Raw genomic sequence first — 17,716 nt, forward strand, 5'->3', positions numbered from 1 at the left:
ACTCCCTCAGCACTGACCCTCCGACAGTGCGGCACTCCCTCAGCACTGACCCTCCGACAGTGCGGCACTCCCTCAGCACTGACCCTCCCACAGTGCGGCACTCCCTCAGCACTGACCCTCCAACACTGCGGCGCTCCCTCAGCACTGACCCTCCGACAGTGCGGCACTCCCTCAGCACTGACCCTCCGACAGTGCAGCATTCCCTCAGCACTGACCCTCCCACAGTGCGGCACTCCCTCAGCACTGACCCTCCGACAGTGCGGCACTCCCTCAGCACTGACCCTCTGACAGTGCGGCACTCCCTCAGCACTGACCCTCCGACAGTGCGGCACTCCCTCAGCACTGACCCTCCGACAGTGCGGCACTCCCTCAGCACTGACCCTCCCACAGTGCGGCACTCCCTCAGCACTGACCCTCCGACAGTGCAGCATTCCCTCAGCACTGACCCTCCCACAGTGCGGCACTCCCTCAGCACTGACCCTCCGACAGTGCGGCACTCCCTCAGCACTGACCCTCTGACAGTGCGGCACTCCCTCAGCACTGACCCTCCGACAGTGCGGCACTCCCTCAGCACTGACCCTCCGACAGTGCGGCACTCCCTCAGCACTGACCCTCCCACAGTGCGGCACTCGCTCAGCACTGACCCTCCAACACTGCGGCACTCCCTCAGCACTGACCCTCCCACAGTGCGGCACTCCCTCAGCACTGACCCTCCGACAGTGCGGCACTCCCTCAGCACTGACCCTCCGACAGTGCGGCACTCCCTCAGCACTGACCCTCCCACAGTGCGGCACTCCCTCAGCACTGACCCTCCGACAGTGCGGCACTCCCTCAGCACTGACCCTCTGACAGTGCGGCACTCCCTCAGCACTGACCCTACGACAGTGCGGCACTCCCTCAGCACTGACCCTCCGACAGTGCGGCACTCCCTCAGCACTGACCCTCCCACAGTGCGGCACTCCCTCAGCACTGACCCTCCAACACTGCGGCGCTCCCTCAGCACTGACCCTCCGACAGTGCGGCACTCCCTCAGCACTGACCCTCCGACAGTGCAGCATTCCCTCAGCACTGACCCTCCCACAGTGCGGCACTCCCTCAGCACTGACCCTCCAACACTGCGGCGCTCCCTCAGCACTGACCCTCCGACAGTGCGGCACTCCCTCAGCACTGACCCTCCGACAGTGCAGCATTCCCTCAGCACTGACCCTCCCACAGTGCGGCACTCCCTCAGCACTGACCCTCCGACAGTGCGGCACTCCCTCAGCACTGACCCTCTGACAGTGCGGCACTCCCTCAGCACTGACCCTACGACAGTGCGGCACTCCCTCAGCACTGACCCTCCGACAGTGCGGCACTCCCTCAGCACTGACCCTCCGACAGTGCAGCATTCCCTCAGCACTGACCCTCCCACAGTGCGGCACTCCCTCAGCACTGACCCTCCAACACTGCGGCGCTCCCTCAGCACTGACCCTCCGACAGTGCGGCACTCCCTCAGCACTGACCCTCCGACAGTGCAGCATTCCCTCAGCACTGACCCTCCCACAGTGCGGCACTCCCTCAGCACTGACCCTCCGACAGTGCGGCACTCCCTCAGCACTGACCCTCTGACAGTGCGGCACTCCCTCAGCACTGACCCTACGACAGTGCGGCACTCCCTCAGCACTGACCCTCCGACAGTGCGGCACTCCCTCAGCACTGACCCTCCCACAGTGCGGCACTCCCTCAGCACTGACCCTCCCACAGTGCGGCACTCCCTCAGCACTGACCCTCTGACAGTGCGGCACTCCCTCAGCACTGACCCTCCGACAGTGCGGCACTCCCTCAGCACTGACCCTCCGACAGTGCGGCACTCCCTCAGCACTGACCCTCCGACAGTGCAGCATTCCCTCAGCACTGACCCTCCGACAGTGCAGCATTCCCTCAGCACTGACCCTCCGACAGTGCGGCACTCCCTCAGCACTGACCCTCTGACAGTGCGGCACTCCCTCAGCACTGACCCTCCCACAGTGCGGCACTCCCTCAGCACTGACCCTCCGACAGTGCGGCACTCCCTCAGCACTGACCCTCTGACAGTGCGGCACTCCCTCAGCACTGACCACCTCCCTCACTCTCCCTGACTCTCCCTTGGTACTACCTCCTCGATGAGTTGTTGGATTTGTTGTTCCAGGTTTTCGTTGTTCTCTGTCAGGATGCGGTTCTGTTTGAGCAGGGATTGTCCGATCCGAGCTGCGAGTTCCAGATCTCGCTCTTTCTGGAATTACACAGCGTCACTGTGTTAGGGTCAGAAACAGCACCCACACATCACCGACTCTCCACCCACAATCACCATCATTGCTCTTTCTAACAAGATTACAACATTTCAATTCCTCAAATGTCAAAAGTCATCTTCAACCTTTTCATCCAGCTTTCATCCTCATTTCCAACCTCTCATTATTGACAAACTGATTTTCACTGGGGTAGAGTCCCCCACATACACTGACTCTCACTGGGGTACAATACCCAACATACATTGAGTCTCACTGGGGAACAATCCCACACACACTGACTCTCACTGGGGTACAATCCCACACCCACTGACTCTCACTGGGGTACAATCCCACACCCACTGACTCTCACTGGGGTACAGTCCCACACACAGTGACTCTCACTGGGGTACAATCCCACACCCACTGACTCTCACTGGGGTACAGTCCCCCACACAGTGACTCTCACTGGGGTACAGTCTCATACACACTGACTCTCACTGGGGTACAGTCCCACACACACACTGACACCCACTGGGGTAGAGTCTCACACAAACTGACTCTCACTGGGATACAGTCCCACACACACTGACTCTCACTGAGGTACAGTCCCCCACATACACTGACTCTCACTGGGGTACAGTCCCCCCACACACTGACTCTCACTGAGGTACAGTCCTCCACACACAGACTCTCACTGAGGTACAGTCCCCCACACACTGACTCTCACTGGTGTACAATCCCCCACACACTGACTATCACTGAGGTAAAGTCCCACACACACTGACTCTCACTGAGCTACAGTCCACCACTCACACTGACTCTCACTGGGGTACAGTCCCACACACACTGACTCTCAGTGGGGTACAATCCCACACACACTGACTCTCACTGGGGTACAGTCTCCCACACACACTGACTCTCATGGGAGTACAGTCCCACACACACTGACTCTCACTGCAGTACAGTCTCCCACACACACTGACTCTCACTGGGGTACAGTTTCACACACTATCTCGCACTGGGTTACAATCCCACACACACTGACTCACTGGGATACAGTCCCATACACAGTGACTCTCACTGGGGTACAGTCTCCCCCACACACTGACTCTCACTGGGGTACAGTCCCACAAACACTGACTCTCACTGGGGTACAGTCCCACACACACTGACTCTCACTGCAGTACAGTCCCACACACACTGACTCTCACTGCAGTACAGTCCCACACACACTGACCCTCACTCAGGTACAGTCCCCCCCACACACAGACTCTCACTGGTGTACAGTCCCACACACACTGACTCTCACTGAGGTACACTCCCCCACACACACTGACTCTCACTGGGGTACAGTCCCACACACACTGACTCTCACTGGGGTACAGTCCCACACACACTGACTCTCACTGGGATGCAGTCCCATACACACACTGACTCTCACTGGGGTACAGTCCCACACACACTGACTCTCACTGCAGTACAGTCCCACAAACACTGACTCTCACTGGGGTACAGTTTCACGCACACTGACTCTCACTAGGATACAGTCCCACACACACTGACTCTCACTGCAGTACAGTCCCACACACACTGACCCTCACTCAGGTACAGTCCCCCCCACACACAGACTCTCACTGGCGTACAGTCCCACACACACTGATTCTCACTGAGGTACAGTCCCCCACACACACTGACTCTCACTGGGGTACAGTCCCACACACACTGACTCTCACTGGGGTACAGTCCCACACACACTGACTCTCACTAGGGTACAGTCCCACACACACTGACTCTCACTGGGAGTACTAGCTCACACACACTGACTCTCACTGGGTTACAGTCCCACACACACTGACTCTCACTGGGATACAGTCCCACACTCACTGACTCTCACTGCGGTACAGACTCCCACACACACTGACTCTCACTGGGGCACAGTCCCACATACATTGACTCTCACTGGGGTACAGTCTCCCACACACACTGACTCTCACTCGGGTACAGTCCAACACACACTGACTCTCGCTGGGGCACATTCCCACACACACTGACTCTCACAGAGGTACAGTCCGACATACACTGACTCTCACTGGGATACATTTTCACACACACTGACTCTCACTGGGGCACAGTCCCACATACACTGACTCTCACTGGGGTACAGTTTCACACACTATCTCACTGGGTTACAATCCCACTCACACTGACTCTCACTGGGGTACAGTCCCATACACACACTGACTCTCACTGGGGTACAGTCCCACACAAACACACACTCACAGAGGTACAGTCCCACATACACTGACTCTCACTGAGGTATAGTCCCCCACACACACTGACTCTCACTCACTGGGGTACAGTTTCACACACACTGACTCTTACTGGGGCACAGTCCCACATACACTGACTCTCACTGAGGTACAGTCCCCCACACACACTGACTCTCACTGGGGTACAGTCCCACACACACTGACTCTCACAGAGGTACAGTCCCACATACACTGACTCTCACTGCGGTACACTCCCACGCACACTGTTTCTCACTGGGGTACACTCCCTCACACACTGACCCTCACTGAGGTACAGTCCCATACACACACGGACTCTCACTGAGGTACAGTCCCATACACACACGGACTCTCACTGGGGTACAGTCCTACACACACTGACTCTCACTGGGGTACAGTCCCACATACACTGACTCTCACTGAGGTACAGTCCCCCACACACACTGACTCTCACTGGTGTACAGTCCCACACACACTGACTCTCACAGAGGTACAGTCCCATACACACACAGACTCTCACTGGGGTACAGTCCCACGCACACTGTTTCTCACTGGGGTACACTCCCTCACACACTGACCCTCACTGAGGTACAGTCCCATACACACACAGACTCTCACTGGGGTACACTCCCTCACACACTGACTCTCACTGGGATAAAGTCCCATACACACACTGACTCTCGCTGGGGTACAGCCCCACACACAGTGACTCTCACTGGGGTACAGGTCCCACACACACTGACTCTCACAGAGGTACAGTCCCACATTCACTGACTCTCACTGCGGTACACTCCCACGCACACTGTCTCTCACTGGGGTACAGTTTCACAGACTATCTCTCACTGGGTTACAATCTCACACACACTGACTCTCACTGTGGTACAGTCCCACACACACTGACTCTCACTGGGGTACAGTCCCACACACACTGACTCTCACTGGGATGCAGTCCCATACACACACTGACTCTCACTGGGGTACAGTCCCACACACACTGACTCTCACTGCAGTACAGTCCCACAAACACTGACTCTCACTGCAGTACAGTCCCACAAACACTGACTCTCACTGGGGTACAGTTTCACACACACTGACTCTCACTGGGGTACAGTCCCACACACACTGACTCTCACAGAGGTACAGTCCCACATACACTGACTCTCACTGCGGTACACTCCCACGCACACTGTCTCTCACTGGGGTACAGTTTCACAGACTATCTCTCACTGGGTTACAATCTCACACACACAGACTCTCACTGGCGTATAGTCCCACACACACTGATTCTCACTGAGGTACAGTCCCCCACACACACTGACTCTCACTGGGGTACAGTCCCACACACACTGACTCTCACTGGGGTACAGTCCCACACACACTGACTCTCATTGGGAGTACTAGCTCACACACACTGACTCTCACTGGCTTACAGTCCCACACACACTGACTCTCACTGGGATACAGTCCCACACTCACTGACTCTCACTGCGGTACAGACTCCCACACACACTGACTCTCACTGGGGTACAGTCCCACATACACTGACTCTCACTCGGGTACAGTCCAACACACACTGACTCCCACTGGGGTACAGTCCCACACACACTGACTCTCACTGGGGTACAGTCCCACACACACTGACTCTCACTGGGATGCAGTCCCATACACACACTGACTCTCACTGGGGTACAGTCCCACACACACTGACTCTCACTGCAGTACAGTCCCACAAACACTGACTCTCACTGGGGTACAGTTTCACACACACTGACTCTCACTGGGGTACAGTCCCACACACACTGACTCTCACAGAGGTACAGTCCCACATACACTGACTCTCACTGCGGTACACTCCCACGCACACTGTCTCTCACTGGGGTACAGTTTCACAGACTATCTCTCACTGGGTTACAATCTCACACACACAGACTCTCACTGGCGTATAGTCCGACACACACTGATTCTCACTGAGGTACAGTCCCCCACACACACTGACTCTCACTGGGGTACAGTCCCACACACACTGACTCTCACTGGGGTACAGTCCCACACACACTGACTCTCACTGGGAGTACTAGCTCACACACACTGACTCTCACTGGCTTACAGTCCCACACACACTGACTCTCACTGGGATACAGTCCCACACTCACTGACTCTCACTGCGGTACAGACCCCCACACACACTGACTCTCACTGGGGCACAGTCCCACATACACTGACTCTCACTGGGGTACAGTCCCACACACACTGACTCTCACTGGGGTACAGTCCAACACACACTGACTCTCACTGGGGCACAGTCCCACACATACTGACTCTCACAGAGGTACAGTCCGACATACACTGACTCTCACTGGGATACATTTTCACACACACTGACTCTCACTGGGGCACAGTCCCACATACACTGACTCTCACTGAGGTACAGTCCCCCACACACACTGACTCTCACTGGGGTACAGTCCCACACACACTGACTCTCACAGAGGTACAGTCCCACATACACTGACTCTCACTGCGGTACACTCCCACGCACACTGTTTCTCACTGGGGTACACTCCCTCACACACTGACCCTCACTGAGGTACAGTCCCATACACACACGGACTCTCACTGGGGTACAGTCCCACACACACTGACTCTTACTGGGGCACAGTCCCACATACACTGACTCTCACTGAGGTACAGTCCCCCACACACACTGACTCTCACTGGGGTACAGTCCCACACACACTGACTCTCACAGAGGTACAGTCCCATACACACACAGACTCTCACTGTGGTACAGTCCCACACACACTGTTTCTCACTGGGGTACACTCCCTCACACACTGACTCTCACTGGGATAAAGTCCCATACACACACTGACTCTCGCTGGGGTACAGTCCCACACACACTGACTCTCACTGGGATAAAGTCCCATACACACACTGACTCTCGCTGGGGTACAGTCCCACACACAGTGACTCTCACTGGGGTACAGATCCCACACACACTGACTCTCACTGGGGTACAGTCCCACGCACACTGTCTCTCACTGGGGTACAGTTTCACAGACTATCTCTCACTGGGTTACAATCTCACACACACTGACTCTCACTGTGGTACAGTCCCACACACACTGACTCTCACTGGGGTACAGTCCCACACACACTGACTCTCACTGGGGTACAGTCTTCCACACACACTGACTCTCACTGGGATAAAGTCCCATACACACACTGACTCTCACTGGGGCACAGTCCCACACACACTGACTCTCACTGGGGTACAGTCCCACACACTGACTCTCACTGGGGTACAGTCTCCCACACACACTGACTCTCACTGAGGTACAGTCCCATACACACACTGACCCTCACTGAGGTACAGTCCCATACACACACTGACTCTCACTGGGGTACAGTCCCACACACACTGACTCTCACTGGGATACATTTTCACACACACTGACTCTCACTGGGGCACAGTCCCACATACACTGACTCTCACTGGGGTACAGTCCCCCACATACACTGACTCTCACTCACTGGGGTACAGTTTCACACACACTGACTCTTACTGGGGCACAGTCCCACATACACTGACTCTCACTGAGGTACAGTCCCCCACACACACTGACTCTCACTGGGGTACAGTCCCACACACACTGACTCTCACAGAGGTACAGTCCCACATACACTGACTCTCACTGCGGTACACTCCCACGCACACTGTTTCTCACTGGGGTACACTCCCTCACACACTGACCCTCACTGAGGTACAGTCCCATACACACACGGACTCTCACTGGGGTACAGTCCCACACACACTGACTCTTACTGGGGCACAGTCCCACATACACTGACTCTCACTGAGGTACAGTCCCCCACACACACTGACTCTCACTGGGGTACAGTCCCACACACACTGACTCTCACAGAGGTACAGTCCCATACACACACAGACTCTCACTGTGGTACAGTCCCACAGACACTGTTTCTCACTGGGGTACACTCCCTCACACACTGACTCTCACTGGGATAAAGTCCCATACACACACTGACTCTCGCTGGGGTACAGTCCCACACACAGTGACTCTCACTGGGGTACAGATCCCACACACACTGACTCTCACTGGGTTACAGTCCCACACACACTGACCCTCACTGAGGTACAGTCCCATACACACACTGACTCTCACTGGGGTACAGTCCCATACACACACTGACTCTCACTGGGGTACAGTCCCATACACACACTGACTCTCACTGGGGTACAGTCCCACACACACTGTTTCTCACTGGGGTACACTCCCTCACACACTGACTCTCACTGGGGTACAGTCCCACACACACTGTTTCTCACTGGGGTACACTCCCACACACACTGACTCTCACTGGGGTACAGTCCCACACACACTGACTCTCACAGAGGTACAGTCCCACACACACTGACTCTCACTGGGGTACAGTCCCACACACACTGACTCTTACTGGGGCACAATCCCACATACACTGACTCTCACTGAGGTACAGTCCCCCACACACACTGTCTCTCACTGGGGTACAGTTTCACAGACTATCTCTCACTGGGTTACAATCTCACACACACTGACTCTCACTGGGGTACAGCCCCACACACACTGACTCTCACTGGGGTACAGTCCCACACACACTGACTCTCACTGGGGTACAGTCCCACACACTGACTCTCACTGGGGTACAGGTCACACACACACTGACTCTCACTGGGGTACAGTCACACACACACTGACTCTCACAGAGGTACAGTCCCACATACACTGACTCTCACTGCGGTACACTCCCACGCACACTGACTCTCACTGGGGTACAGTCTCCCACACACACTGACTCTCACTGGGATAAAGTCCTATACACACACTGACTCTCACTGGGGTACAGTTTCACAGACTATCTCTCACTGGTTTACAATCTCACACACACTGACTCTCACTGTGGTACAGTCCCACACCCACTGACTCTCACTGGGGTACAGTCCCACACACACTGACTCTCACTGGGGTACAGTCTCCCACACACACTGACTCTAACTGGGATAAAGTCCTATACACACACTGACTCGCACTGGGGCACAGTCCCACACACACTGACTCTCACTGGGGTACAGTCCCACACACTGACTCTCACTGGGGTACAGTCCCACACAGACTGACTCTCACTGGGGTACTGTCCCACACACACTGACTCTCACTGGGGTACACCCCCACGCACACTGTCTCTCACTGGGGTACAGTTTCACACACACTGACTCTCACTGGGGTACAGTCTCCCACACACACTGACTCTCACTGGGGTACAGTCTCCCACACACACTGACTCTCACTGAGATACAGTCCCATACACACACTGACCCTCACTGAGCTACAGTCCCATACACACACTGACTCTCACTGGGGTACAGTCCCACACACTGACTCTCACTGGGGTACAGTCTCCCACACACACTGACTCTCACTGAGGTACAGTCCCATACACACACTGACCCTCACTGAGGTACAGTCCCATACACACACTGACTCTCACTGGGGTACAGTCCCACACACAGTGACTCTCACTGGGGTACACTCCCACACACACTGACTCTCACTGGGGTACAGTCCCACACACACTGACTCTTACTGGGGTACAGGTCCCACACACACTGACTGTCACTGGGGTACAGTCCCACAAACACTGACTCTCACTGGGATACAGTCCCACACACACTGACTCTCACTGGGGTACAGTCCCACACACACTGACTTTCACTGGGGTACAGTCCCACACACACTGACTCTCACTGGGGTACAGTCCCACACACACTGACTCTCACTGGGGTACAGTCCCACACACACTGACTCTCACTGGGGTACAGTGTATTCACGCTGTGGGGATAAGCAGGAATGGTCAGTCATTTTGAGTTTTGGATCCTAAGCAGTGGACATAAGGTCCATCTCAAGTTTTGCTATAATCAGAAACCTCAGAGACCAAGACCATCAGAGAGGAGACAGCACAGAATGAGGCCATGTGGCCCCTCCTGACTGTGCTAGCTCTGTGAAGAAAGTTATAAATCCCCTGTCCCACCCCCTGGTCTCCCCTCAGATTTCCCCTTTTATGCATTTAACAAAATCTGTGTGAATGTTTTTACGGAATTAGGTTCCACCACTCTCTGTGAGACCACATCCTAGCTCACAGCAGCTCACTGAGTGAAATTCAGTCCTGTTTAGTTTTGAAATATTTTCCTGCTCTCCAACTCGTGACCCTCCCAGTCGTGAGAATGTGGAACGTGTTTATATTGAGGGACGTGCTGCTGACTCACCTCCTCCAGCAAGTGTGTGACAGCCTCAATGTCACGGTATGTCTTTGTCACCTGGCCCACCCTCTCTGCACACAGAACTGTGAAAAGAGAGTCAGATCAGTGTCCGTGCGGCCCTTTGAAACAATACTATCCCCAACTCCCTTCAGTGACCCTCCCTGCTGCACCAGTTACTGGTTGGTCCCCTCAGAGACTGTGGAATGTTGTTGAGATGTTTCAAACTCTGCTCTCCCTCCTAATCATCTCCTCACTCTAAAGTACCTCCCCCCGGTGCAAATCCACAATTTCTGGCCAAGGAAACATCGCAGCCCCTCTCCCCAACATCGGGATCGTGCTCAGCGTCTTGCTGGGAAGCTGACTGAGTGTCTTTACCAGAGGAACATCAGCACAGCATTGGAACTGGGGCAACCAAGGCAGACCAAAGTGCTGTGGGGTTCAGGGTGCTATCTGGAGAGTCGGGAACACTAGAGGAGGAGGGCATCCTCTCGGGATAAGGGACTCTTCATTTCAGACTGAGGTGAGGAGTAATGTCTTCACTCAGGGGGTTGGGAATTCTCTATCCATGACGTTAGCTTCAGGCTGAGAGAGAAAGGTTTGTGGTCTCAGGAGGTGCAGAGAGTGTGGAGAGGAGATCAGCAAACTTTCAGTCACACTCAGAGAGACGCGGACACAGGTTGGCTCCACCACCCGACAGTGCCTGCAGGAAGATCTCTGCCTCGGTCTGTGCTCTGAGAGTACGTGTGCAGTCACACGTTCACTGCGCTCATGATATCCTCAGAGTACAGAAGACAGCTTCCTTGCCCCCATTCCAGCAAGGTCACTGCTTTGTACTGTTAATTGGGCTTTATTTTCACACAGAGTGTCTGCCAGTGATTTGCAGAATGAGCACTGACAGCTCAGATTTAACTCATCTATTCCCGAAGTCCTCGCTGCCTCACCCCTGGCACTCTGCTTCATGGTTTGACATTAACGCCTCAGAGGCACATCTGATCGCCATTTCACAGGAACAGACTTAGCCCATCTGTGAATATGGTCTCAGCCAAAGTTACAAAGAAGGGACCACAGGCAATTGCAATGTTCCTGAAATAATAAAGAGGGATGGGGGTGAAACTGACAGAATTTCCACCTCAAACAAGCTTCTACTGATGAAAGAAGACAAGTACAATTAAAATGTAGCTGGATAGAAACACAGGATTGATCTAGATGTTGGATTGGAGCAGGCCTTGACGTTATAAAGTCCTCCTCAACAATATTCCTTTGCTGTTGCTGGGTCAAAATCCATTTGACCTAAGGGACATTGTGGTGACATTGCCTATAGCATATGGACTGCAGGATTTCAAGAAGGCAGTTCACCCCCACCTTCTCAAGGGGCAACTAGGGATGGACAAAAAGTACAGAGCCCAGTCAGTGACCCTGACATCCCTGTGAGTGAGGAGGTGAGTAGTGGGATGTGTTTGATTGTGGGGATAGGGCAAACTCAGGTTTGACTGTGATTACCCACACAGATCACGGGTAAAGCATGAACACTGACCACTCTCTCACTGAGGGTCAGGGGCTCTTCAGGGACAGGGCAGGAACAGAGAGTGAAGACGGTTATCGAAGATTACAAAGGGAACTGGAGCAATGGGCTGAGGGCAACCTTTGCACACAAGTATAGGTTGTGTAGCCAGAGGAAGTGGTAGAAGGCAGATACAATTAGAACCTTTAAAAGACGCTTGGAGAGGTATATGAATCGGAAAGGCTTAGGGGGGTATGGGCCAATCACAGGCAAGGGGACTAGTTTTAGATTGGGGAACGAGTCAGCATGGATGGGTTGGACCGATGGGTCTGTTTCTGTGCTTGGTGACTCTATGAGAGAAATAAAAGAAGGTGCAAAGGAAGTGGTGATTGAGGTGGGAGGAGAGGGGTGGTGGTGACAGGGAAAATCAGAACTATTCCAAGCCTTTGGAATATTTCACACTGAATTACAAAGTAAACTCAAAACAGGCTATTCGGCCCAACAGAACCATGCTAGTGTTTCGTCTCCACGTGAGCCAACCTCCCCCATTCTCATTCATCTCACTCTATCAGCATTTCCTTCTATTCCCTTCTGTCTTCTGTGTTTTTCCAGTTTCACCCCTCAATGTGTCAGTACCATTGACCTGAACCACCCCCAGAAGACAACTAATTGATTTCAGTCAGAAATTGTCCGCCCGACTCTTAATCAGATCGATGCTCCCCGTGAGAATCTCTCACTCTGTAGTTTGTTAACATCCTGATCATTGCAAATAGCCGAGACGCCGACTAGAATCATGAGAACAGCAGGGAATACAACAGAAACCACAATACTTCCAAAACAACCCTCTCCCCCACACTGCAACCCTTCCTTAGACTCCCAGTCCCAGCTCATACTGTCAAACCCCACCCCTCATACCCTGCCCCATTCCTTTCACTTCCACAACCAACCTCCTTCCCCATTCCGCTCCCCCCACCCAGACCCATCAATAAGCTGAGGACAACCCTCTGACCCATTGTGGCAGCCCCTTGTACCCAGTAAAATGTGTTCAATCTTCAGTCAGTTCCTCCCTCCACCCACCCCAACCTGGGAATTTTAGGGAAAGATTCATCGATGAGAAAAACGATGGAGGCTCAAGGTTCGCCCAGACTTCCTCAATATTGATGATTCACTTCTTGCACTAAGTTCCCAAATTCCAAACTGTCGTAGATTCAATAAGAGCCAGCAAGGAGACAGCAAGTAAACCCCGACCCCCTGCCCCCGTTCCACCCCCCGCCCCTGTTCCCCCTGTCCCCGTTCCCCCACCCCTATTCCCCCTGCCCCCGTTACCCCCTGCCCCGTTCCCCCCACCCCTATTCCCCCTGCCCCCGTTACCCCCTGCCCCCGTTCCCCCTTGTCCCTGTTCCCCCGCCCCCATTCCGCCTGCCCCCGTTACCCCCTGCCCCCGCTCCCCCCTGCCCCCATTCCCCCCTGCCCAGCTCCCCACTTTGTACCTTGCTCAGTGTCACATTGGATGGCGTCGATGAGACTCTCCCAGTCCGCCACACTATTCCCATTGTCTTCGCTGCTCCATACATCCATTGCCTATGAATTCCCAGCTGTTCCCCCCCCCCGCCCCTCACCCCTGGAATATTCACTTATGGATTGCCAAACTGGTTTCGGAACAATGTGCCGTTAACGTTGCTCCCCAGGAAGCAGTTAAATCTGCTCAATTGGACTGGGGCCCGAGTTTGTAAATATCTCTTGATGTTCCTGCCGTCCATCGACTGAAAGCTGCACTCAGGGGCTCAGCCAGCCTTATATACAGACACGTCACATCCAATAATACCCACCAAACAAGCACAACGCCACAGGCACACAGCTAGACAGCTCAAGAATCCTTAAAAATACAACACCAGTCCTCGCATTAATCATCTTTAATTATTCTCCCAAAATGACAACGTTGGTTTTCTGTAACTAATGAACATGCTGCGATGGACGGATTATTCTGTTGGGTTTTATGACAGACACAGTGTGCTGTGAAGCAGTCACCTTTTTCTCATGTTCTCAGACTCAGGAAAGCTCCATGAGCCAGGACTGCCCATACCCCAGAAAGACCAGAGCAGCGATAATTCCCCACTCACTGACAGTCAGACAAACTGACTCTCACAGACAACTCACTACATCCAAATAACTCATCTTGGGAAAGTCTGTTTAAAGGTTCTCCAGGGTTGGGAGATTTGCCCTTCCAATTATGTATGACACATAATGTTATATATTGAAATCCTAGACATCCGACAGGTGGCCCAGTGGCTCACAGAGCCAGAGACCCGGGTTCAATTCCCACCTCAGGCAACTAACGGTGTGGAGTTTGCACGTTCTCCCCGTGTCTATGTGGGTTTCCTCCACAATCCAAAGCCGAGTAGGCCACGGGCAATGCAGGGTGACAGGGAGGGTCAGCGTGGACTTGATGTGCCAAATGGCATGCTTCCACACTGGAGGGGTTCTGTGAGTGTAAGTCTGTTTGAAAACTGCAGAAATTACTCACTTTGAAAACATCATGAACTGTGGGGATGACAGTACAGAAGAGGACATAGACAGATAAGTGCAGATTAAATTCAATGCAGACAACAACTAAATAATTCATTTTGGTAGGAAGAACACAGAGAGACAATGAAAATTAAAGGTAAAACTCAAAGAAGAGATTCAGCAGACGGGTCTGCGGCATATATCAGTCAAGGGTCATACAGCAGGGAAACAGACCCTTCAGTCCAACTCATCCATGCTGACCAGATATCCCAATCTGACCTAGTCCCTTCCTATTCATATACCCATCCAGATGCCTTTTAAATTGTATTGCATTGTATCAGCCTCCACTACTTCCTCTGGCAGCTCATTCCATACACATACCACCCTCTGCGTGAAAAAGTTATCCCTCAGGTCCATTTAAAATCTTGCCCCTCTCACCCCAAACCTATGCTTCTGGACTCTCCCACTCTTGTATATTAACCCTATCCACGCCCCTCATGATTTTTTCAAATCTCTACAAGGTCACCCTTCAGCCTCTGATGCTCCAGGGAAAACAGCCCCAGCCTGTTCAGCCTCTCCCTGTAGCTCAGATCCTCCAACCCTGGCAACATCCTTGTAAATCTTTTTTGAATCCTTTCATGTTTAGCAACATCCTACAGCAGGGAGACCAGAAATGCACACAATATTCCAAAAGTGGCCTAACCAATGTCCTCTACAGCCACAACATGACCTCCCAATTCCTATACTCAATGCTGTGACCAATAAAGGCAAGCATACCAAACGCCTTCTTCACTATCCTGTGTACCTGTGACCATATTTTAAGGAACTATGTACCTGCACCCCTATGTCTCTCTGTTTGGTCATACTCTCCATTACCTTACCATATACTGTCTCAGTGCTGCCCTGGTTTGTCTTTCCAAGGACTTCTCACTGATCTACATTAAACTCCATCTGCCACTCCTTGGCCCATTGGCTCATCTGACCAAGATCTCATTGTACTCTGAGATAATCTCCATCATGGTCCACTACACCACCTCCCTCGATATCATCTGCAACCTCAGAGAGCAGTTTTATGTTCATGGAATAGTGTCACTGGCTGGGCCCAGTATTTATTGCCTGTCCCTAGTTGCCCCTTGAGAAGGTGGGGGTGAGCTGCCTTCTTGAACCGCTTCAATTCAACTGCTGTAGGTTGGCCCTCAATGTCCTTAGGGAGGGAATTCCAGGATTCTGACCCAGTGACAGTGAAGGAACGATGATATATTTCCAAATCAGGATGGGGAGTGGCTCAGAGGGGGACTTGTAAATGTACATTGTAGATCAAAGATAATAGGTATTACCCACCATTCATTAGATGGTGTTGAAATTCTCTACATTTGCCTTTTCTATTTATATCTTGCCCCCACCACGTGAAATCCAGCAACATCCCCAAGACATATCATTACACAAGTGACATTAAATCCATCTGTATGTCAAGGGTGTCCAACAGGCAGTCCACTCTGAAAACTATCACAATAGCAACTTACATTTATATAGTGCCTTTAAACATAGTGAAACATTTCAGTGTTGTCCACTAAAGCAAAGTCAGGCAACATTTGACACCCAGACACAGAAGGAGATGTGCCAAGGATGAGATCTTAATGGGCACCAAGGAGAGAGGGGGATAGTGTGGGTGGGGCTGGTAACAGTGCAGGAGGAACAGTCATTGTGGGAAATCGGATTGTTGAGTTTGGAAATGGTGTAAAGAATTGGGTCTTTATACACATCCACCTTGCACTCAGAACTAGGGAGCAGGCAGGAGTCCCGGGGGTGAATTTACATAGTTCTGTGTAACATGACTTCCTGGAGTCACCCTGGGGACATCTTGGATAATATAGGGCGTGGTGTTTCCCTGTATCTGCTGCCCCTTGTCCTTCTAGATGGAAGTGGTTGTGAGTTTGGAAGGTGCTGTCTGAGGATCTTTGGCGAATTACTGCAACATTTCTTGGTCCACAAGTGTTGGTGGTGGAGGGAGTGGATATTCGTGGATGTGAGGCCAATCAAGGGGAGGGGCTGCTTCATCCTGGATGGTGTCAAGCTTCTTGAGTGTTGTTGGAGCTGCCCCCATCCAGGGCAAGTGGGAGTATTCCATCACACTCCTGACTTGTAAACTTGTAGCTGGTGGACTGGCTTTGGAAGACAGGGGTTGAGTTACTGCAGTATTCCTAGCCTCTGACCTGCTCTTGTAGCCACAGTGTTTATACAGCTAGTCCGGAAGAGTTTCAGACTCTGTCAATAGAGATATAGAGAACAACAGGAAGGAGGTGATGTTGAATTGTGTAAGACACTATTTTGGCCTCAGCTGGAATGCTGTGTCCCACTCTGGGTGCCACATTTTAGGAATTCTGTGAAGGCATTAAAGAGGCTGCAGAAAATGTTCACAAGCACCTGATTCCAGGAATTGGGAACGTCAGCGACGTGGGGGGATTGGAGAAGTTTGGACTGGTTCCTTGGTGTGTCTGAGAGTGTGGTGGAGGCATGTTCAATCAAGGCTTTCGTGCTAGAAGTCGATTATCGGAAAAGGAAGAATGCAAAGGGATTCCCGGAGAAAGCTGTTTGGGGGCGGTGGTGGATATTGGGGGATGGTGGGGGAGCAGGGGGAGCAGGGGGAGGTGGGGGAGCAGGGGGAGGTGGGGGAGCAGGGGGAGGTGGGGATCATGAAGTGTTCCTTCAGGAAAGCCCCACAGACACTGTTCTGTGCTGTAACAATCTTGTCAGTCTAACAGAATGTTTAGAGACTAACCCCCCTCCCTGTCCCACAATCTCTCACCCAGCAGCAGGACTGGGCCTGTCAGTCACAATCACAGCTTTTGGATAATCA

General features: G+C 52.8%; 1 protein-coding gene across 1 annotated transcript in view; it reads right to left on the reverse strand.

The window, feature by feature from the left end:
• LOC140465634 (trafficking kinesin-binding protein 1-like) overlaps positions 1–14,105 on the reverse strand; it is a 41,400-nt gene extending 27,295 nt beyond the window's left edge. Inside the window, exons 1-3 of the mRNA XM_072561195.1 lie at positions 13,845–14,105; positions 10,860–10,936; positions 2,135–2,251 (exon numbers count right to left, since the gene is read on the reverse strand). Coding sequence (XP_072417296.1) covers positions 2,135–2,251; positions 10,860–10,936; positions 13,845–13,932 — 282 coding nt within the window. The 5' untranslated portion in view covers positions 13,933–14,105. The remainder of the gene's footprint in view (positions 1–2,134; positions 2,252–10,859; positions 10,937–13,844) is intronic.
• Positions 14,106–17,716: the final 3,611 nt, after the last annotated feature.

Source organism: Chiloscyllium punctatum, chromosome 42, assembly GCF_047496795.1.
Source record: "Chiloscyllium punctatum isolate Juve2018m chromosome 42, sChiPun1.3, whole genome shotgun sequence".
Classification (NCBI taxonomy): domain Eukaryota; kingdom Metazoa; phylum Chordata; class Chondrichthyes; order Orectolobiformes; family Hemiscylliidae; genus Chiloscyllium; species Chiloscyllium punctatum.